The sequence below is a fragment of the Antennarius striatus genome, chromosome 17 (genome assembly GCF_040054535.1).
Source record: "Antennarius striatus isolate MH-2024 chromosome 17, ASM4005453v1, whole genome shotgun sequence".
NCBI classification, from domain to species: domain Eukaryota; kingdom Metazoa; phylum Chordata; class Actinopteri; order Lophiiformes; family Antennariidae; genus Antennarius; species Antennarius striatus.
In genome coordinates this window covers 17,061,234-17,082,629 of record NC_090792.1, presented here as the reverse complement: position 1 = coordinate 17,082,629, position 21,396 = coordinate 17,061,234, and the positions used below count along the sequence as shown (strand labels likewise).

General features: G+C 45.2%; 2 protein-coding genes across 8 annotated transcripts in view; both read right to left on the bottom strand.

Moving 5' to 3' along the window:
- Positions 1–852: 852 nt before the first annotated feature.
- exd2 (exonuclease 3'-5' domain containing 2) lies at positions 853–7,692 on the bottom strand. Of its 2 annotated transcripts, none has more exons than XM_068338229.1 (10): positions 7,417–7,692; positions 6,566–6,629; positions 6,016–6,479; positions 5,376–5,632; positions 5,155–5,281; positions 4,625–4,935; positions 4,382–4,488; positions 3,642–3,777; positions 3,091–3,459; positions 853–3,004 (listed from the first exon to the last, which is right to left on the bottom strand). In XM_068338229.1, exons 3-10 carry the CDS (start codon positions 6,436–6,438, stop codon positions 2,788–2,790), a joined length of 1,947 nt encoding a protein of 648 aa, XP_068194330.1. In that variant the 5' UTR covers positions 6,439–6,479; positions 6,566–6,629; positions 7,417–7,692; the 3' UTR covers positions 853–2,787. The 2 variants fall into 2 exon arrangements, with proteins under 2 accessions (XP_068194330.1, XP_068194331.1); XM_068338230.1 differs by having other exon boundaries at positions 854–3,004; positions 6,031–6,479.
- Positions 7,693–8,139: 447 nt separating this feature from the next.
- Positions 8,140–21,396, bottom strand: part of numb (NUMB endocytic adaptor protein) — a 33,669-nt gene continuing 20,412 nt past the window's right edge. Inside the window, exons 3-11 of one of the 6 annotated variants that reach the window (XM_068338223.1) lie at positions 18,823–18,897; positions 14,234–14,266; positions 13,544–13,618; positions 12,530–12,670; positions 12,150–12,354; positions 11,711–12,010; positions 11,486–11,629; positions 10,601–10,738; positions 8,140–10,467 (exon numbers count right to left, since the gene is read on the bottom strand). In XM_068338223.1, the coding sequence (XP_068194324.1) occupies positions 9,698–10,467; positions 10,601–10,738; positions 11,486–11,629; positions 11,711–12,010; positions 12,150–12,354; positions 12,530–12,670; positions 13,544–13,618; positions 14,234–14,266; positions 18,823–18,897 (1,881 nt within the window). In that variant the 3' untranslated portion in view covers positions 8,140–9,697. The remainder of the gene's footprint in view (positions 10,468–10,600; positions 10,739–11,485; positions 11,630–11,710; positions 12,011–12,149; positions 12,355–12,529; positions 12,671–13,543; positions 13,619–14,233; positions 14,267–18,822; positions 18,898–21,396) is intronic. The other 5 variants (XM_068338224.1, XM_068338225.1, XM_068338227.1 and 2 more) reach the window with 5 other exon arrangements.

The window sequence follows — 21,396 nt, the reverse complement described above, 5'->3', positions numbered from 1 at the left end:
GTTTACAATCTTGCATCATGCAACTTCCCCTGAATTATCATTGGCCCAGGTGCAAGTTGATAAAAAGTCAATTTAAGACTTGATTTTTTTTGTTTTTGTTTCGGAGGATAAAATGAGAAATGATCCATTTTAAAAAACAACAACAACAACAACAACAACACCAAATCTGCAGCTGTTTTCCACAACACACTGTACAGAGCCTCTCTGCATCATCCAACAGCCTATGACCAAAAAAAAAACCCCTAGAGGAAATCATCTGCTTCATTTAGAATTCTCGTTATTTGTTAACTTATTAATTTGCTGTGTTGAGTTTTATTCTGTGGAGCAATATGATTTCCGCGGCATCTTACGTTAACGTGACAATCTTGTCGGTCTGTGAGGAAATTCTGTTTTTGAGAGCGAAGGTCATTCGTGTGACTCCCTCATGAAGGTTTTCTTTGCAGATTGGTTTTTACCTTGAAGGTCAGAATAGGAAAAAATTTTTTTTGAAAATGTGCATCATTTGGTATAGATTGGAAATGTCTTGAATATGCCTTATTTTTAATTCATTGTACCTTTACGGAAATAGAATCTGCAAAGAAAGATGATTAACGATGTTTTAAAATACTGAAATGTGAAAGTCTTGCGTCCCTTCTTAGAAAAACAACTTCCAGAGATTTGGGGCTAAATCAAACAGGCCTTTCTTGTGTCTTAAATGGTCATTTAAAAAAATATTTTTTTTTCTCTTTAAATTGTCTTTTGTTGAACAAAAAACAAAAGGAGTTATAATATGCAGTAGTTTAATGATGAAATCCTCTGCAGTAGTATGCATGGACACACAGTACTGGATTTACGTTCTAGTTTCCTATTTGGGGGAAATAATTTGATACCAACCTCATGTGCTGTAAATTCAAAGCTACAGCTTAGCTTAGCGCCTTATAGTGCGGAAAATACCGTATTTTGTAGCTTAGCAATGCTATGTTAAGCTACATGGCTGCTGGAACCAACAGACATGAGGTATCAAATTTATTACAAATCCCAAATTGTGTGATCAAAACAGAAATTGTGCCAAAATAAAAGACGACAGGAGACTTTGAACCTTCAGGTGTGTTCATGCCCTCAGAGGTTTCAGCGTAATGCAGTAAAGATGTCAGCGTGTCTTTCAAACACAGGATTGCACTTCTTGTCCAGCTAAACTTCTTCAAAGGGAAATGCCACCAAAAAAAAAAAATTTTTCCTGATATTTGCCCGAGATAAAAAGAGAAATTCTCGTGTAAGCTTTTGGTGGAATCCCTTTCAAAGAAGCAGCCTCATGTGCCATTGTTACTGTCTGCAGTGTCAAACACTGACCATTAGAAGTGTGCTTAGTTTTCTCAGCATTTTAGGACAAAGGGATCACATCTGCATGTTGAGCCATTTTGTTATTTATTTGTAAAGGTTTATTTTTCTTAACTGAACTGTGAAACCAGGGGAGCTCATAACTTTACAATAATTCAACTCCAGATACAAAAACATTTGACTGACAGATTGTTCTGATGCCAAAATCAAGAGGCCTTAATTCAGCAAAACTAGATTGTAGTATTAAAAAAAAAAAAAAGAAAAAAGAAAAAAAAAGTCCTTCCTGATGAAGATTCCTTTGACCTGAAAGTCACGAGTGATTCATATGAAATGTTAAGAAAACCGCTTTTGTACTCATTTTTACAGACTATTTATTAAACTGTGATTTTGTAAGAAATAAAAAAACCCCAAACTAATCGTTTTTGTGTGTGAAGTGTTTAGTGAAAACACAAGTCGCAAGGTGAATACAAACAATACTTTTATTTTCTTTTTTATCATTCACATTTAAGAATAACACATACAAAGCAGCTGGGCATTAATCACATTCATAATTTTGCCTTGCAAAAGGGGATAATTTGGATGTTATAAACAGTCACATTAGAGTTGGCCTCTTCTCCTTTTTCTGTGCAAATTTGGGTTGTGAAAACGACGTCGTAGTGAAACGGCTGGAAACAAGAGTCACGTCCCACGTTGGCGACTCCAGTCCGGTTTGGGGATTAAGAGCGCCGGCAGCGGGACGTGAACACGAGGAGATTAAATGATCGACTGAAGCGGCCAACTTTACTGTGGTTAGTATTCACCTCCGACTGCGAAAGCAAACTGACATTCAGGCCCAAAGGCACCTCGAGAACAAACTAATCTTCTCAATGGGCTTCTGGGAAACTCATCCATCTACTGACCGACAATGGACTGAGAACAAAAGCAGGGTGGAGCGCCAAATCATTTAAGGTCATATTAAAATGACCCTCTCTCTGCGAAGCAAGTCACCGAGTCTCACGCTGATGGATGTAAAAGCTGCCAACCTGCAGGGGGGGGTGGGGGGTTGTTACGTTTAGGGGAAATTAAGAGCAGGCTGGAGCTCTTACTAAAATTCACTTCATAATTTTCAACGTTACATAAATATTATACCTTTCCCATTTAAAAAAATACGGAATCTCACGATGCCCACAGCGGTGGAGTAGTGTTCTTCAGATTCAGTGCTGGATATCTTCCACGAGCAGAGTCAAGTTCAGGCAGGGTCCAGGTGGCCACCTAGCAGCCTCTGGCTGGTTCCCAGGAACGAGTCGCGACCTTTTTAACCCCGGTGGCAACTTAACAGCTGCCACGAGTTTTGGTCACGTCTGTTCTGGGTTGTACATCAACGCCTTTATTTTCTCACTAAAAAATATTTGGCTTGTAAAAAATTGACAAATCCGACCAGCACTCGGCCCTGATGTGAAAAATCCACGTTTCCACGTATTGGTCCGGCTCTCAGTTGAGCTTGATGGGCAGGTCCTCTCCGTATTTGCGGAGGAACTTGCTGTGGTTGTGGTCGACGGACCAAAGGGGAGGGAGGTGGCGAGGCTTCATGTTGCTGAGAAAGTGCTGCCTCCAGCGGCGCTCCAGTTCCATCAGGCCTTTCAAGCCCTTCGTGGCGTAGGCACGCACCACCTTCAGACCATGAGGAATGTATGCCTCATTAAAAATCCTTCAAAGAAGGTAAGAAAGCATAGAAACAGAAGTTACAAAAAGATGGTACGCAGCAGCATAGATTATGGATTTCCTTCGACTCACCGTGTTTCCAAACCGGCCGCTTGCTGCAGAATGTCGTTCGTGAGCTCCTGCTCTTCGTTCATGTTCAGGAAGTTCTTAATCAGAGCCTGCAGCTCTTCGCGCCGCTGCTCTGGCAGCCCGTTCCCGGCGGTGATCAGCGCGCGGGAGGCCGAGCGTACCCGCCGCCGGTCCGAGTCTTCCAGCAGGCGGACTCCTTCCTCGCAGCCTTGAGGAGCGCCAAACTCCTCAGCCAGCTGCTGCTTCAGGAAGCCGTCGTGGACGTTGGAGGCGCCGTGGCAGGCGGTGCAGAGCAGCAGGATGTCGTGGGAGTTGTGGTCCTTCATCTCGGTGGGGAAATGTCGCCGGTACTCGTGTGGAACTATGTTTTTCCTGCAGAGACAAAGTTGTAACGTCACTCCATAGCGAAACTGGAACGTTTTAAACATTTAGTCCTGAAGCAATTATATGCAAACCATTTTAGAAGTCTCTTAAGTCATTTATGAAGCAAAAACTAAAATATCAGCTTGAAAAAACAAAATCTTTTCAGACTGCTGGATTAATAAATGTCACACCTGATGTAGGAATCTGCTTTGCCACAGACCACACAGAGATTCTGCTTGGCAGTCAGATAATAGTCATGCTGGGAGTCGGGACGTCCTGCCGGCTCAAACAGAAGCCTCACTATGAAAGGATCCTCGCTCTGGAGCACTGGGACACAAGCGGATTAACGCAGGTTATATCTTAGGACAAGTGTCGACGGCATGGAACATATTTGAGTGGCATTTCTTGGCTGCTTATTAGGCCAAGATTTATTTTGATATTAGAAGGCTGAAAACAAGTGTCTCAAATCATTTTTTTCCCCAGCAATGGTAGACAATGTCAGTTATTTCAAGGAGAACTGCGAGACATGCAAATTTTCACAGCTTAATGGGAAGATGAGTCAAACAGCCCCTGTTTTTCGCCTTCGTGACGACAGCTGACATCACCTTCAGACACCAATCAGAACTGTCCTGTCTGTCCCTTCAGCCCGAACCGGAGCAGCCGAAGCTCACGGATTGATTGTGAGTCGAATGTAAGAAAACATGAAATGTAAGTCTGCAGGAGGTCAGAACTGCTGGGCTTCACTGGCAGAAGATGAGGTTATTCGAACATGCAGGAAAGACTGTTTCTAGCTTAATCACTCATAAGACTGGAAACGCCAGGGAACTGTTGAACTGAATAAACTGATTAACATTTGGAGATTGTAAAAGTTGCATGGTGTAGCTTGAAACATCGTGTTTCCGTGGTGACACGTGGGAGTTATCCAGTGTACCTCCTATTCCTTTATCTAGGTACCATTTGGCTTTCTTCTTGTCACAGGTACACAGAGGCTGGTCGTCTGGAGCGTGGAGGAAGCAGTTATCATAGAGGGGGGACTTCCTGTGACACAAAAACGGGGAATTATTTTGCAGCAGATGCATCCACAACAAAACTATACAGTACATTAAATAGCGTCATGTGTGTGTGTGCTTTCTGAAAGCTGCATCTATTTTTTGCGAGCACGATCCCTCCTCACCTGGCAGAATAGCCCACACCTAGCGGTTTCCTCTTATTATTCTTTCGAGGGTCGGGGACTTGTTGATCTCCAACCTCTGGGCTTTCCAAAGTGGGCTGTTTCGGCATCCTCCGCCTCTTCTCTCCATCAGCGGTCCTGTTGTCTCCGTCTCCTTGACCCCTGAAAGGCACGTCCACCAGGCCCTGGCAGCGGGTGGTCAGCTCGGAGTAAGAGCGCCCGCTGGGAGAAGCGGGACCGGCTTCAGAGCGGAGGCCGAGGAGGTGGAAGAAGAGAGCGATGGACACTTGAGCATCTCTGGCAGCGTAGGTCATCTGGAGGGAAGACAGGACAAAGATTTGGATGAAAGTTGGAATCGAATGAAGTAACAAGAAGAGTGGAGGTGGAGTTCGATTTTAAAATACCCTCCATTTGATGTAGGTTCTTGAAATGAGGACTTTTAACAATTAAGGATAATTCAAATCATAATATTCTCATCTAAAACCTTAAAATATGAAAATTGTGAGGAGTGCTGTCACACAATAAAAGTCCACCTGGTCCAGTGTCAGCTGATCTGCCTCCCAGTCACTACAGCGAAGCTCCAGAGATTTATCCAGACACACATTTAACAGATCGGCTGCCAGAGACTTCAGACTCAAGCCGTTAGTCACAGGAGTGAGACTGAAAGAAATGATCAATAGAAATTTACCTGCAAATTCCAAACGCAATTAATAATTAAAAGAAAGGGAGAAACTTTGTGTCTCTTTGATTCTACCTTTGTCTTAAGGCCAGGTAGCGCAGATCGAGGGTACACGACAGCGACAAACCGTAGTCGCGCATCAGACGCTTGCCGTCTTCATAGCATCCGACGCCGACTTTCAAAATGTGTGGGTCTCTCAGGATTTCCATTAAGCCGAAAGGAAGCGGCTGCTGGCCGTTGCGAAAGGTCTGCAGCCTCACCAGGATGCACAGACCTGTATAAGTGGCCATCTGTAAGAGGGAGACCGTGGACACCTTGCCTTTAACCGACACCTGCAACAGCAGCAAGACCGGACAGATCAGGAAAACGAACGAGATGTGAAGTTAGATGGTTAGAATTTTAAAGAAACTTCCACCCTTCTGATTAACTGTCTTTTGTGGTTTACATTATATTTTTGCACCGGCGCAGCAAAAATTGAAAACTTGCACACTGTTCTGTTGAGGTGAGGGTGAATTGATAACGGCTGAATTTTCATCTGTCACTCAAAAAAATTGATCTGGCGTCAAAGAACACGTCTATGAGCTCAGTTAATGCCATGAATTTGGATGTGCACCATACACACACAAAAAAACCTCTCAAACAATCATCAGTGTCAAGTCATTCAGGGTGAATATTTCTTTTTTGGTTATTGAAACATGCAAAAATAAGTTCTTACGGCGTTGGTCTTTACCCATTCACAGTCAAGCCCCAGCACTGGGTAGACCGCCAACTGCGTTTGCATCAGAGGCCACAGCTGCTGCCACTCTTCTTCAGAGCTCACCATCAATGGTTTCACGCCCAGCAGCTGCTCAGAAGACGGTATCGGGACAGGTGGGGGCAGCTGTGGAGCCTGACTTTCGACAAGCTCACGCTCTTCCTCCTGCAGTGGAGCTTGGGCGTATTGGCACACTGCATCTGTGAATTCCACAGCTTTCCAAGTCTCTTCTTCTGAACATGGAGCTTCCACGGGATCAGCCACCTTCTGGATGAAAGGCAGCCTTTTCCGTTTTGTTCGGTAAACTCTCCATATGAGCAGCCCTCCTAGGGCGGCACCCAACACTGTGGTTATGACAGCAGTTAAAGGCCCTCGATGAGACATGTTGAATGGTTGCGATCTTCAGCTGGCTGAATAGTGCAAACCTAGAGCCAAATACACACGCGTCTGGTTGTTTTTCAGACTCTCATGTTCTATGCAAGATGTTGTTAGATGGCATGCGATCCTTTACCTTTGTCAGTGGAATCCCACACAAACCTGGGTCTGTTTATGTGACCTGTAAAAGGACTGCATCTCTGGAGCAAAAGGGAAAACCACAGCTGTGAAGTTTATTGATGAGCAGTAAAAATATTTTAATACCAAACATCAGAGATCACATCACACTTGAATTTATTTGCATTTGTAAGAGTAACTACATTACACCTTCCACATTCTGTATCATTAGAGGTTGAACTACATGAGGTCCAGTTAGAGGGGTGTCAGTGTTGTGCACACAGATGGAAACACACACTGCAGTTTCTGCTCAAGCTGCACGATTTCCATCCAACGACTGACGGAAGTGAAGTATGTGGTCAGAGTTAATCCGGAATAGTTTGCATTAACAACGACGTTAAACGTGACAGCGGTCAGAGATCACGATGCATCGCATTGGCCACTTAATGGCAGGAATCGTTTCGCAAACTAAAAACTAAAACTTGATAATCGTGTCAGCTTCCAACCTACCTCCGTAAAGTGGATAACGAGTGGGGTTCATACAAGTTCAGGTGCAGCACCGAGCTTTAGCTTATTAGCATCGGATCCTTGATTCTAGCACCGTTCTGTAGCAACACCTAGCATTTAACTGTAAACTACAACTTTTTAACATTTCCAGTGACGACAGCATTAAACTAAAAAAAGACTGTCAAACAACAGTATGACATTATTGCTCCGTTAAGCTTCTCTCCTTCAGGCAAAGCAAACTACATGCTAGCCTGCTTACCCCCCCAACAGTACGCGGGTATGAGTCTACGCCGTCCCGGTGTCACATGACTCGTTAATATATTTAAACAGTTTAAAATTCGCTATGTGAAGTTTTAGGCTTACCTTTTCACTTTAAACTAACACAACGGCACTTTCATATTGATGTGAAGTTGTTTTCTCGATAAACTCCTCGATGTCTTCCGGGCTGTATTTATAAGGACGCCGCCGCAGCAGGACGCCGCTCCTCGGCCACCGCCCCCTGGCGGAAGGACGGACCAACAACAGAGACAAGCGACCACCAAAACCATGCTGCATCCAAACAGACCATCATCCAGAATATTTATCTAATTTATCTGAAAATTGTCAGACTAAATGTAATCATACAAAAAACCCTCCTCTTTCATCCACTACAAAATGTAATGAGTTACTCCTTCTTTCTTTTTTATGAAAATCCATCAGGTTGATTATCATGACAAAAAAAAGTTACACATTTTGTTTTGGATTGTTTTAGAAAGTGAAAACAGATGGATTTGGGTCTTTTCAAAAATTTGATTGGTTCTTCTTGATCGTCACACTAAATTTCTGGAGTATGCCTAGTTTTTGCAAAATCTTTATACCTCAGCAGAGGTAAAGATGTAATGTTTCCAAAAATACAAAGCAGAATCGTCAAATTGGCTGGGTTTTTTTCTGACAGTAGATCAAAACCCAAACATAAATAATTTAAGAACTCATAAGAACCAAAGGGTAAATGCTCACATTAAGAACACGGAACAGATTGTCATTAAAGTTCATTAACATTTTAAAAGAATTAATCAAACAATTCATAGACTAATGACTTCAGCTCTAGTTGGTACTCCACTGAAAAACATCTGTTTAATTAGCAATGTTTAAATATTGCATTACATCATGTTTGGATTCAAAACATGACAGTATTCACTCAAGAACAAAAGACCCGTCTTCCCTCTACCAACCATCAGTTTATTCAACATTTTAGCTTCAGCCGAACAAGTGGAATAAAATGAAATAATTACAAAATGGAAAAATAGATCAGGTAATAGATCATATTCACAGGTTTGATTTAAAAAATAAAAAAAATGTGACAGAGAGAATCCAGATGGTGAGAGATGAAAACCACTTTATCTCCCTGCAGTTTTTGCTAACCGTCAAAACCACAGCAGCCTAACGGAGGTCAGGGATGGTCAGCGTATGAAACCTCTCGTCTACTGCAGCACCTCAACCGACTAACCCAACCTGATCACATGTGAGGTCAAATCATCTACTTTAGTGCTTGTGCAAAATTAAAAAAAAAAAAAAAAAAAAATAGAAATGAGTTACTTAAAAACAACATAGGAGACGGAGAAACATGAGATGACTCATCCGGAGCTGGAAAAAAAAAAAAGTTACCACAAACGCACATATATGGAAAAAAAAAAAAAAAAGAATGGTGAGAAAGAAGAACAAAAACATTAAGTACTGATGTGCACAAATTAAAAACTGAGCACGGTTCAGAGAGGCAACCAGCTGGGTACCACCACCATTGCTAGGTCCATTTTGATTGTTGCTGCAATGATACCATATTTACAGTGAGACTCTTTGCCTCCAATCACGAGAGGAGAGAGACAGAAATTAAGAGATCCGTCGTCAAAAATAAAACAATAAAACCAAAAACGTAAAGCAGCTGTCCCTTCACAAAATCTCTTGACGTCACAATAAAAATTAGCACTGCTTTGAGCTGTGTGTACAGTATAGATTCTTTATATATATATATATATATGTATAATATATACGGTCATTTCTTGTTTACATTAACTCGTCTCACTGTAGCTAGCCTGTGCCTTTGGCACTATTACTTACAACTCATCTGTTTGATTCCAAAGCTATTTAAAATATACTTAATGCATAAAAATAAAGATTTTGGCATCATCTCGCTCTATTCTTCAGGTTGAAAAGTTTTTATTGAGAACGTCTCGTCTGGAAGAGTTCTCTCAGTGCGGCAGTTCCTCTGCCAGGTGAGTGAGGGGTTGTGGGAGCCCGACCGACAAAAGGCAGGCGAAGGGATGGGCGCCGCCGCATCTAGGTGGGCGTGGCTCAGCACAGGTATTCCACAGCGTACTGACAGCCTTTCGCTCCACAATACAAACAAAACGATAAGGACGATGTTAATGAAATGTCAGGGGAGCTGCACCCTGACTGTCAGCAGCCTGTTCTGGGGTTTTTTTTTCCCGCCCTCCCTGTTGTGCAGAGTTCTGCTCCCTCCTGATTCACCCGTCGCTCTCCACCGAATCCCGTGAGCTCGTCTGAGATGACACGAGAATACGTTCCCCTCTCTTCTGTCGTCAGTTACCCATCCGCCCCCCGCCCCCTCAATCCGTGGCCTTCTCGTCGAGTCTTTTCCAGCGTTAAATCAGAGCTGGATCTCGAAGGTTTTGTGCAGCTCGGTGGAGAAGGGATTCGTCGGGGACGGTGTGGTGCGCTGGTGCGAGCGGCTTTCCAAGGCTGCCCACTGGGCCTCAAAGGCATCTTCGGGTGGCTGTCGGAGTGGCTGGGCGGCGGGGGACGGCGGAGCGCGTTGGGATGCCGCCGCCCAGTTGTCGGCGCCGTTGAAGGTCACGCTGCCGTTGGATGGCTGGAGGTGAGCGGGGTTCGCCACGACGACGGCGGGCTGCGGAGGTTTGATGAACGGGCTGACGTGGCAGACGGGCTGGGCGTCATGTTGGGGCGTGGTGGAAACCGCCGCCGCGATGGGGAACGACTGGGGGGGCGTGGCTGAGCCGAACACATTAGCCACCATTTGTGAAGGGGTGATGCCGACGACAGGAACGCTGGGCTGGGGGAACGGAAGCCCGTTTGGGATCGGGTAGGCGGCTGGTACCTGAGCGTGGAAGGCTGGCTGGCGAGGGGGTAGCATGGGAACGGCAGTGGGCAGAGAGGACATGAAGGCCACTGGGGGGACAGAGGGGAGGGTCACCACAGGCACTGGAACCGGGGCGGTAAACTGCTGGGGGGGAAGTGGGGTCACTGCCGCGACTGGGTTAGGCTGCGGGGCTCTGACCGACTTGGTGACTTCTTCCAACCACCGGTCGGCTTCTGATGGCGTGCGTCTGTGGGACGGCATCACTGGAGAGGACGTGGGGGGGGCCACGATCATCGGAGCAGGGGACGACCAGCTACTTCCTGTTGGCGGAAAGAACACACACTGACAACACCGTGATTCCTGCTGATTGTGCTTTGGAGGTAAAACTTGACTCATGCTGAGCAGCTGCGACACACACACACACACACACACACACGTTTAGCATCGGCTTACCTGGCTGTGCTGAGGCCGGGGCCCCCGCTGGGGTCTTAGCCCAGGGGTTAGTCTCTCGGGCGGGAAGAGCGGGGGGCAGGAGTGGGGGGTTAGCAGTAGCGGCAGCAGGAACAGAGAAGACGGGGGCTGTGCCGTTCACTACAGCGGATGAGAGACAGACGCTAGAACGAGCATGCTGGCGTCTCGCTGACGTGGAGCCGATGGCGTTTGTTAGACGTGCAGTTAATCAGCAGAGTTAACAAGTATTAATCATATAGGAAATAAATGTCACAAAGATAGGAGGAAAATGTGAGGGTGGGGGGGGGCGCGGCGGCACATGTTCACATCTGAACTACAAGCTGCACAATTATTACTTCATTCATTTGTTAAAGCTGAATGACAAGAGAAGGTGAGCAGTGAATAAATCTGTGGGTAACATTTAGCGTTTGTCTTGTTTGCCGCTAATAAACAGTCCAGTTGTGTGTTTGTGTGTGTGTGTGTGTGTGTGTTGGTCTCTTCCTATTGACTGGCGTGAGCTACTGACATTAGCTTCGAGGCTCAAGTTAAGAATTCAGTTCTGAAAATGGAGTCAACTTCTTAGATCAACTTCTGAGGTCTTCAGTTACACTTTGGGTGTGGAGTCGTTCTATGTCGTCTCTCTCTTCTTCACTTGTGTGGGGAGAATACTGCAACGCTGTTCACGTTTGGTGGATGAAGAAACATCACCTGAGCTTCCATCGGGATGGAATTCACTCACATTTTTGGGTTAATTAGATAAGCTTCATGCGTGATAGTGGTGGTGTAAAAGTAGGTGATTTTTGGGTGCAGCGTAACCCATCGGCGACATCTTTCACAGACGTGATCTCCAGCTATAGATGCGAGGTGTTGGTGTTCTGTTGTTGCTACCTGGCGCCACGGGAGATTGCGGAGATGAAGCCGGTTTAGGCATCGGCGCTGAGGAGAAGGGGTCTTCTTGCGGTCCACTAAAAGCTGAGGTGATCTGCGTGCACAGCGAACTGATGCTGTCGTTTTCTCCTTCTACTTCTGGGACTGGAGGGGAAACAAGAGAGAAAAGTTAACAGAAGCAAATAAAAAGAGGGTTAGAATGAAGAATAAAGACGCCAGAGTCACCCGTGTTCTTCATGGGGAAGTCGGACTTGCGCTGCATGGTGGAGGGCAGCTCATTCATGCGCAGTGACATCTGCCGCTTGAAGGGAGAAGTCTTCTGGCTGAGCGCCGGGAAGCCCCTGAAGGAGCCCTGCCTGGCGATGACGTCGGCCGGTGCGTGGCGGCGCGGTATCGCCTGTGGTCCCAGGGCGCTGACGGAGGGAGGCGGCGAGGACGTTGGGGACAGGGAGCCTCCCGTCTGGTGGACTGAGGAGTTGGTTAGACTGGTGGCCGAGTTCCCAGCAACGATCGCGTCTGCCTCTGCTGCGGGAAGACAGAGGTGGTCGACGAGGACGCAACAACGAACAAACGAAGCAACATCAGCCGGAAATTAAATCAAAACTATTCTGAACTAGATGAACTCGTCACGATTAACGGACTCCAGGATGGGACGTCTACACACCTTTCTTGGTGTCCTGGAGTTGCCTCATGACTTCCTCCCGCTCTGCTGCCTCCGTTGCTGTGGTAACACGAAACGAACCCTCACGGGTGAAAGTGGTCCTGTTGGCGTCAAAGGTCGCCGTGACCCCACACTCCTTTTCCCGTTTCTGCTTTCGCTCCAGACAGGCGGCGAAGGCGCAACCCACGGCGTGACTGAGGCGCTCCCCCTGAAAGAGGTGACGCCAAATGGACACAAGGGCACTGTGAAATCACGATTTATACAAAAAACATTTTATAAAACTATTTAAACACCAACATTATTAAAATTACATAAAAGCTGTAGGCAGAAAAAGATAATCCCTTTAAACCGGAGGTGTGAGCATGTGATCAACGACTTCTTACAGAGTCTTTAATGGCCATAAAACAATGGCAGATCCAGCGTCGCGTGGTACCATCCCTGCAGATGTAAGAGAACGCCCTCTCAAAGTTCCGATCCGGAGCGCAGAACGACACCTTCTCTATTGTCTGGTCCAGGATCAGGTCCTGCAAAAGGCATTTTCCTCTCGTTATAATGTGCTTTAACACTATAGGTGTGGGAGTGAAGTGATGCTTGACCGTGATAATTCAAAACGTGGGCTGAACGACTGCATAATGAGCCTCAATGTGAACGATCCAGGTCAAGAGCGCTTGGATACGACTGAACTAGCAAAACGTTGGTCTGACCTCTGACCCCAACGTCACACCAGCCCACACAGAAACGTTTCACTCAACTTTATAACTTTTTTCATTTGCAAACTGCTGTTTTAATAATGAATACAAAGCTGGCTCAAACTCATCCAAGTTTTAGCAGCGATTAAAATAGATGGCAGAGGAGGTGAACCAAGAAGAAGAACGGAAGTGAAAGTGATGCTTTGACTACAATATAATTTAATTTACTTAACCTAATTAAAATTCTTAAAAAGTCTACTGTTAACAAATTCGGATCTGATTTACTTATAGAATAGCTGAGGATTTGCAGCAGTACAGGCTACACAGAATGTCCCTCTTGTTTCTTTATCACTCTTTGACCTTTTTTCATTTCACTACAGAGGCGATAAAATGTTGTGTAACACCACCGGCACCGACGACTGCACAGGACCTGGTTAACTCTCTTAAAGTAGTACCATCGCCGTCCAGCAGGGGTCAGTGTAACCTTTCATTATTATTAGTTCCTGCAGGTGCAGCGAGTACATATTTCATATCAGGTTTTTTTGCAGGTCACTCGACCGGAAGACAGCTTCACTATGATTATTAACAACTGTGGCTCAGCAGCTTCCTCCTTCACTAAAGCCTGGTGTACTTCCTCTGGCTGATCTTTATTTCTGATTAAGGGGTTTGGCCAGTTTGAAGGGAGGAACCCGAGGGACTTGTTATTACCTTTGTTTTGTCATCTACAACTCGCAGACCATCCGCTGAAACCCACAACACGGCCCGCACCGGCTTCTTTCCAGCCTGCAAACAAAACACAGGAGCAGAGACGAGTCAGAAATGAGGAAACATCGCCAGCCTCAACAAAAAAATGGCTTTCCCCCACAGGAACCTATTCATAATAAAAATATCCATCAACACACACACATATATATACACACACACCTGTAAATAAAGAGACAGAACTGTTTCTTTCCGAGTGAGGTGTTATTCAACCCGAGTTTAATAATGAAAGAGGAGTTGGTGCGCTGATGCGATGGACAGAGGTGTCCTCGTTGGTTAGAATGATGACAGAAAAGAGTTGTGTGTGTGCATTCATTCACACAAACTGTTCATTGTTCCGCTGAATCATGGAAGAAGGGCTGGTGGGAAAGAAGGCACGCCTGTTAATCAAAAGCACACACACACACACACAAAAGTGCCCCACCCCAGCCTAAACCACCCCCACCTGCTCAAAGACACATGCATCATTACCTTTGTCTCCTGTGTGCGTGTGTGTGTGTGTGTGAGTGTGTTTCTTCCAGCCTTTAGACGTGATCAAAGGGTGAAGTGTTACGTGAGAGGAGGAAACACACTCATAATAATGATGGTGATGCTCATTATGAGAGAGGCAGTCAGACACACACAGCAATAACTTACTTTTGTAAAGAATCCTTTGAAGAATTTCCTGTCCTGGGAGTGGGTGTGGGTTAAAAAAAAAAGGGGGGGAGAAGGGGAGGATGGGTGACAGGGTGGAGATGGGGGAGGAACAAGGCATGAAAATGTTACCTAGGAAGACTGAAATCTGTCTTGAACCCAGAGAAAGGGGTAGGGAAGGGGGGGGTTTGATTTGGTTTTTGGGGTTTTTGGTGGACGTGAAACTGGGTTATGAGTAAAAGAGTGAGGCGATGGATCAGGTAGCTCCACGTGACTCCAGACCGAAGGACGTTTCCACGCCTGACGGTGCGGTGGTTATAGTCTTCATGACTGTAACTGTTAGTAAACCCCATTACTTGTGAGACATTGTTTAAACTAGCAACAACAACCCAACAAAAGTAGTGCGATACCACCTTAACAACAGCATACGGGTCTGTCGGGACACCTTCAGGTGTGCGTCTGTGAAAGTACGTGGAGGGGAATGAGCCCAAATCCCGTCCATTCTTTCAGATCCCCACACCCACACATGGTCATTCCGTGATCGCACAGCCGACAGAGACCGATTCCCACGGACGGCAGCTTGACCTCTTGAGTCAAACCTGTGACTCGCCCTTCGTCAGGAATCAGGGGGTCAAGTTTAGGCTGCGACAACCACAGAAATAAACCACAACCAGACCCCAGTTGGGTCTTAATCCTCCTTCATCCCCTGCTCCCCAGGAGTTTCCTCTCCTTGGCCATAAGCTGCGGAAAAAGGAGCACAACTCTGCTCCTGACACGCGGCCATGGCGGAGACGGCACCCCCGAGCGCGATGTTAATGCATGATTTAAAGCGTTAGCCAGCGTTGCAGGATTCGTTTGGAATGAGCTCAGCGTATGTTAGTGCTGTAAAGAAATGCAGATGATGACAGAGCGGTTTTAGTAGGCCATGGTTAAAGAAGGGGGGGAAGAAGCCTCTACAGGGTTGAGATCAATATAATGGGAGGGCGGTGAGGAGGGGAGGGGGTTCAAAGGTAATTCTCTGCAACACCACAATAAAAACCTGCTTAAAAAGACAAAAAAAAAACTGTATAACAACAACAAAAAGGTGACACAATATTCAGGCATTCAATGCACGAGCTGGGATGAAACTACAGGAGGGAGAAATGGACGGCTGTGAAAGATCAGGAGGAAGACCACAAGGTGAAAAATGAAACAAGGGAGGAAAAAGTTTTCTTTTTAAATAAAACAAATCATAGTATAAGCTGGCATCACAAAATAATGACTCACTGTGTCTGAATATTTTAAAAAAATGTCATAATGCATTACCTCAAAGGAAAAACCACACTTCTGGCCTCTTAATTTGAAATACTGTGTCATTACTAAGAAGTTATTTTCTGAAAGTTTCAGTACTTTGAACTGTTTAATTTATTTGAAGGTGAGTTTATTTTAAGATGAGATGGTTTCATCTCATTAAATTGAGAAAAAATCTAATATTTTGAAATTCTAACCTATTAGTTTCTGAATGTCTAGAAGTTTACCTTTCTTCTAAGAGCATCTGCTGACTTTCAGATGCTGTCGTCATAGTAACCAACACTTCTTTGAACTCACGAGCTCCTGGGTTACAGTGGAAACACTCTCACTAATAGGACACTGAATGCACCTCCAACCCCGGGATGTCGGCCAGAAAGAAGCAGGAAGTGATGTCGTGATGACAATGCACAAACGGCAGTTTTGGAGGTTGCTGGTACTGCAGTGCAGCCCCCCCTACCTCTGTCCTCAAATCTGAGTCATGGGTCACAGAACCCTGACAGATCTCTCATTATCTTCTCAAAAGTGTAGAATCTGGGATGGAGTCGACTCGGTGCTGCGACTAGTCGCACGAGGAAACTCAGACGTGTTCTCGCTCTCCCTTCTCACTCAGCCGTGGTTGGTGTCGGTGTTATGTCTGGCTGCTAATTTCCAGGAAGTAGCCCTCACCAAATGTTAAGTGCCTACAGGTGTCTGTCAACTCTGGTTGCTACCCATTGTAATTATTAGTTTCTGAAGTTGACTGCTGAGCAATATCGAGTGCTATCCTTTAGTGGTAGGAACTGCATTTGTTGCCTGGCAACAGTCAGCTTATTAAAGAGTCCATCGGGATGAGCTGGGATCCGACGGAGCCTCTGAAATTGTATATCTGCTCGAAGGGTGGCCCTTGTCTTGCCTGGTCATTTTAGATTTAACACAGATAACTGGCAGGAGAGAGGGGGGCAAGAGGACCACCGTAACAACGACGTCTGTAAATGACATCAAGCTTTAAAGAATAACGGTGGGACGAAGCTGCTCGTACAATAAAGTTCACTGGGTTTGTTTTACAGAAAATCTGACAATCTGAATCCTTCCCTGACTGAAGTGACAAATATCACACTTCCTCTTGTAACCGAAGACATATGCTTTTATTTTACAATCCCGATGGTTCTCGGCGTCTGAATTATAACGTACCCTTATATAGCTTTAACGTCAAGTCTGTATACTCTTCTCAGATTCTTTAATGTTGGGTTCATGAGTTCGATGAATTACTTTATTTTTAATGAAGTCCTCTAACTCTTCCTCCTGTTTCTCTGCCGAATGACGTCATCTCTTTTCAGATTACTGCTCTCAAAACGTCGTTGAAGCAGAACCTCTAAGTTTCCAACCATCAGTTGAGAACTCCAGAGTCAAACCTCACTGTGTGAGCAAAATCGCTGATCTTTTTTTAGCTGTATCATTGTAGACAGAGCAGCGTGGGATAACAGCATGTTGGGACAATCACTGAACAACCCGCCCCCCCCATCTGTTTACCCCTCCACTGCTCCGATCTCTTGTGTTTTTACAGTTTGTGTAGAGCTTTCCCAGAGCCTACGAATGCCACTTTTCCTGTCTTGTGCATTTCCAGAAAGGTCTGGTCAGCTCAGGTTCTCAACTGCTTTTGAGGCATTTCCTGTAAGGTGAGCCTCTGGTGTGCACAGGTACGCCACGACATCCTGGTCATAACTCAAATGCGATGACTGAAAGAGCACAAAAAGGAGCTTCGCTGCAAAAACCAGCTAATGTTGAAACACCATAAAATAAATATTCCAGCCTCCAAATGATACCGCGGCCTTTGTTATGAACGTGGCAAATGATAAACTCTGGGGAAGCCTGCGAAGGGTGGTAAATATGGACCTCTGGGTGGTGGGTATGGGAGGGAGCAGCAGAGGAGACTGAGGAAATATCATCAGATGGAGGGTCAGATGCTTGCAGAAGCCCCTGCCTCTCCTTTTGAGTTGGCTCCATTTTGTCCGCCCTTGTTAAAATGACTGTAACTCAATAAGACCGGACCGCCTCAGGCTCCGCGACACACCATCTGACCTCATCAAGCACGAGTGTGTACATGCTGTTGTGCGCTCGCATATGTATACATTTTCCTGCTACGCCTCTGGATACACTTCATCCTCTTGTGTGTTTTTTGTGTGAACAAAAAAAACGATTTGCCTGTGATTTTTGGGAGCCTCAATTGGTAAAAAACAAAAAAACCAGAGCATCTGTTTCAGGACCAACTGGACAAACTCCAGTTTCTATTGAGGTGAACAGAGCAGGACTAATTTCCAAACATTTCAAAGAGAGATGCATTGGCCACACTCCCACGATGGCAAAATACTAACAGCCAAATGATGCTAAAATCAAACCATAATTCAAATGTGGTTAAAAATGTAAAACTAAGCCAAATGAAAAATCCATCTTTTTAAACACACATATCCTGTGTGTTTGTGTGTTTCTGTTCTCTCATTTGCGTTGGTTTTATTGCACTCTTCCACTTGAACTGATATAAAATCGAAGTGTTCTACTCTACTCTGTCATAAAACAAATGATTCTTAAGCATCTTCCAGTGTAATCAAACTAACAAATGGCTCTAGAGAAGTCCTCAACAGCTCATCGAGCTGTACTACCAAAATGATTGAAAAGCCCTTGGAACGAGTCATTTCAAGTGAAATTGAGAGCTGGCTGACACTTCATGGAGGGTGTGTTTCCATTCCATCTCCACTGACTCTGACACAAACCCAGGAAGCAGACCTCAGGTTTTTCGACTTGACCTCCAGAACTTAATGTTGTGACCTGGGTGTGATCCTGGCAGACAAAAAAGCAAACACTCCACGCTTTCCTCTCCCCGCTCTCCAAATTGGACGTTGTCCTTTTTTGTGCAACTCTACCGGAATCTACTGCAGCAGGAAATACATGTCGATCCATCTCCCCCGGGTGAGACGGCGTGCGAGAGAAAGGAAGTGACACGCGGAACACCTCTCGGGGTTGTCTGAGGGTCGAGATGGGAGGAGAACCCTCGATGACGAACGGTAGTTACTGGCCTCACGAGGAGGCAGGAACAAACAACGATGAAAAACCAAAAACGAGCAAAAAGGGGTGCTGCCACAAAATAAAATGTTAGGAGTCAGTAGGATGCTGGTAGATCAGTGAAGGAAACTAATGGAGGAAAAGATAAGAAACAGATAGCTTAAAGGAAGTGGGATGCCTGCTAGTCAGCAGCCTTGTTCCTGAAAGCATGAAGGAGGAGGAGGAGGAGGAGTACGAGGAGGATGGGGGTTTCTAGCGAAACCTACCGTTTTCAGCCGCTTCACTGCGTCCTCACAGATGTGCATGCCTCGGGACTCCTCCACCTCCACGTGTCCCAGGTACTGCAAGGTAGAGACAAATGGAGAGGAAGTGAGTAAACGCTGTGACAAAACTTTCCCAGAGGCTCTCTTTTCAGCAGTTAAGTCACAATAATAAACTCTAGAATGAGAGGAGAGTTTTTTAAATCGGTTCAAGCTGTCACAAATCCCTGGATAGGGTGGCGATTCTCACGCCTGATTATTAACCTTTTTGAGGTCATAAACAATTTATAGTTACAGCTGGTTCCTAAAATTGTGAGTTAAGTAAAGGTGCAACACTCTCAAGCAAATAAGCAAATTCACTTCAACGAGATCATTTATGTTCTCATGAAAGTGGAGTCAAGAGACACACGACAGGTTTTTGTTCTTTCTTTGGTCATAAATTTCCTTCTAAGACTGACTCAGGAAAGAAAAACTCGTGCCAGGTGATGGCGTCACCTTTACAAAGTTTCTATTAGTAGCATCATCTTTTGGAATGAGCCATAAATTATTACGACATGGTATGTTCTAACCATAGAGCGCTCCACGGCTTCCTGCTGTCTATTAAGGCGGGGCAGGAAGTTTCCACGAGCCAAACTCCACTGGCAGCTAACGTGACGAGTGTCAATGGCGTTTTGCGTTGACTATTCTTTAGAATTAACTTTACTATATAAACCAGGTCTTTAATGTAGTTTGAACTGTGTAACTGATCAGTCGTGACTTGAGTCTGTGAGTGGATTTAACTGCAACTGAATGAACGGAAAACCTGCCTCCTGCAACCTTCTTGACCCCCCCCCCCTCTCCACCGGAAGCCAAAGCAGCATCTCACCCTGCTGCGTGTCGCTCTGGACTCACGACCCTGACTCCCACAGAAGCCATTGTGCCGGAGAGGAAGTCCTTACCCTTTCCTTCGAGATACACTCACATCGAGCGACGCTGACCCACGCCCCGTCTGCCCGCGCCTTACGGCCCTGCTATTTCCAGAATGTGACGTCACAGATGTGAGCAGTTACCAGCGAGCATTTAAAGAATACGAATGTGCACAGACACAGACACCAGCATGTAAATGTGCAGAGATGAGAAACGTGTGTGTGTGTGTGTTAAGGACAGCAGTGATGCACAGAGGCAGCTGTTGGCAGCAGACAGATAGCGTCGCTAAAGGAGATTGGCCCCTGGACTTGGCCGAGATGAGATGCGCAAACACAAGGGAGGAATGAAGTGTCATAACAGATGCTTTATAGTAGCATCTTTTGTCGTGCTAGCTGCTAGCTGGCAGGAAATATCTGGGGGTGCTCGCATTTAACGGATGTACTCAACAGAAGCCTTTAAAAAAATAACAAAATTAACATCTCCCTGGTGGTGTGTAGTACATATATAAGGTAATTTGGTTCTGTATCCAGGTTTCTTTGTGGGCCTACTTGAGGATTTGTTCCACTAATCCCACAATGAGCCAGGATCAGATGCATTTTGTATGAGAAGAATTTTGTACTGTTTTGCATCTGCTGTTAACAGATGAGGGGGCGTGGTATCAGCAGTAATGCGAGAGCTGTAGCCGACAGTTGCAGGGAAGATGGGGAGGATAGCCAAGGTCTTCATTTATTATTTGGCCCATATTTGAATCTGAAAGTATGGTTGTGAATTCTATACTTAAACAGAATAGCGGGTTTCTCCCACATGTTGGCTAGGATCAGCCTCAGAAGAGGCTGCGGGGCTCGGACATCTGGAGGAACTTGGAACAGAGGTGATACTCCTTTGCATTAAAGGGAGCCACATAATTCGGACGCCTCGAGGTCTATGCAGTCTGGATGAGACCCCAGTATGGAGTCAATATAGATCCAGGACTCTCTGAAGGAGTTTCTTTGCTGGACAAATGGATGGAAGGATGGAGCTTAATGGGGAATAACATCGTGAAGTATTTTATTCGCTCTTCCATCGATTGCTTTTTCAGCTGCAAAGTGCTGACAGAGGTAAAACAAAGGCAATATCATGGGAAATGCTGGGATGTTCATAAAAATGCACATTTACTTGACATTTCAGGGTGCCAATAATCAAGTGAAAAGGGCAAAAGACAAAAAGTGGACAATAAAGAAGAGACAGATTGATGAGATATGATATGATGGAGGTCACAGGTTCCACATCGTGAATAAGTAGCTGGAGATTATCATAGGCGAGTGATAGCAGCTGCAAGCTGTCGCCTCACAAATAGCATATCAATATCAATTGGAGAATCAACGTTATTGGCTTGGGCGATGTAATCCTCTGGATGCGCTCCAGATGGATTCTGGGAATTAAACCAGACTATAGGCCATAAATCTGCTTCAGTGAAAAAAATTCAGTTGGATTAAAAAATAAATCCCTGCTGTGCACAGCTTTGCGAACGCTAATGTGTGAACAACGGAAGGCACCGAGCAAGTACAAAAAATATCTCTAGTTTAAACCATTGACAGTTGACACTTTAAATTTTCACCTTTATTACTTGGAAAACACACACCATATACCTTTTTATACTTTTAGATACATTTCTAGCCTTTGGACATTTCCAGA

Excerpts from the sequence above, each read along its gene's own strand:
- exd2 (XM_068338229.1), bottom strand. The coding sequence starts at position 6,438 with ATGTCTCATCGAGGGCCTTTAACTGCTGTCATAACCACAGTGTTGGGT. Across the intron at positions 5,633-6,015 it reads AATGGGTAAAGACCAACGCC|GTGTCGGTTAAAGGCAAGGT; the intron begins GTAAGAACTTAT and ends CTGCTGTTGCAG. Across the intron at positions 3,778-4,381 it reads CCTAGATAAAGGAATAGGAG|TGCTCCAGAGCGAGGATCCT; the intron begins GTACACTGGATA and ends CTTGTGTCCCAG.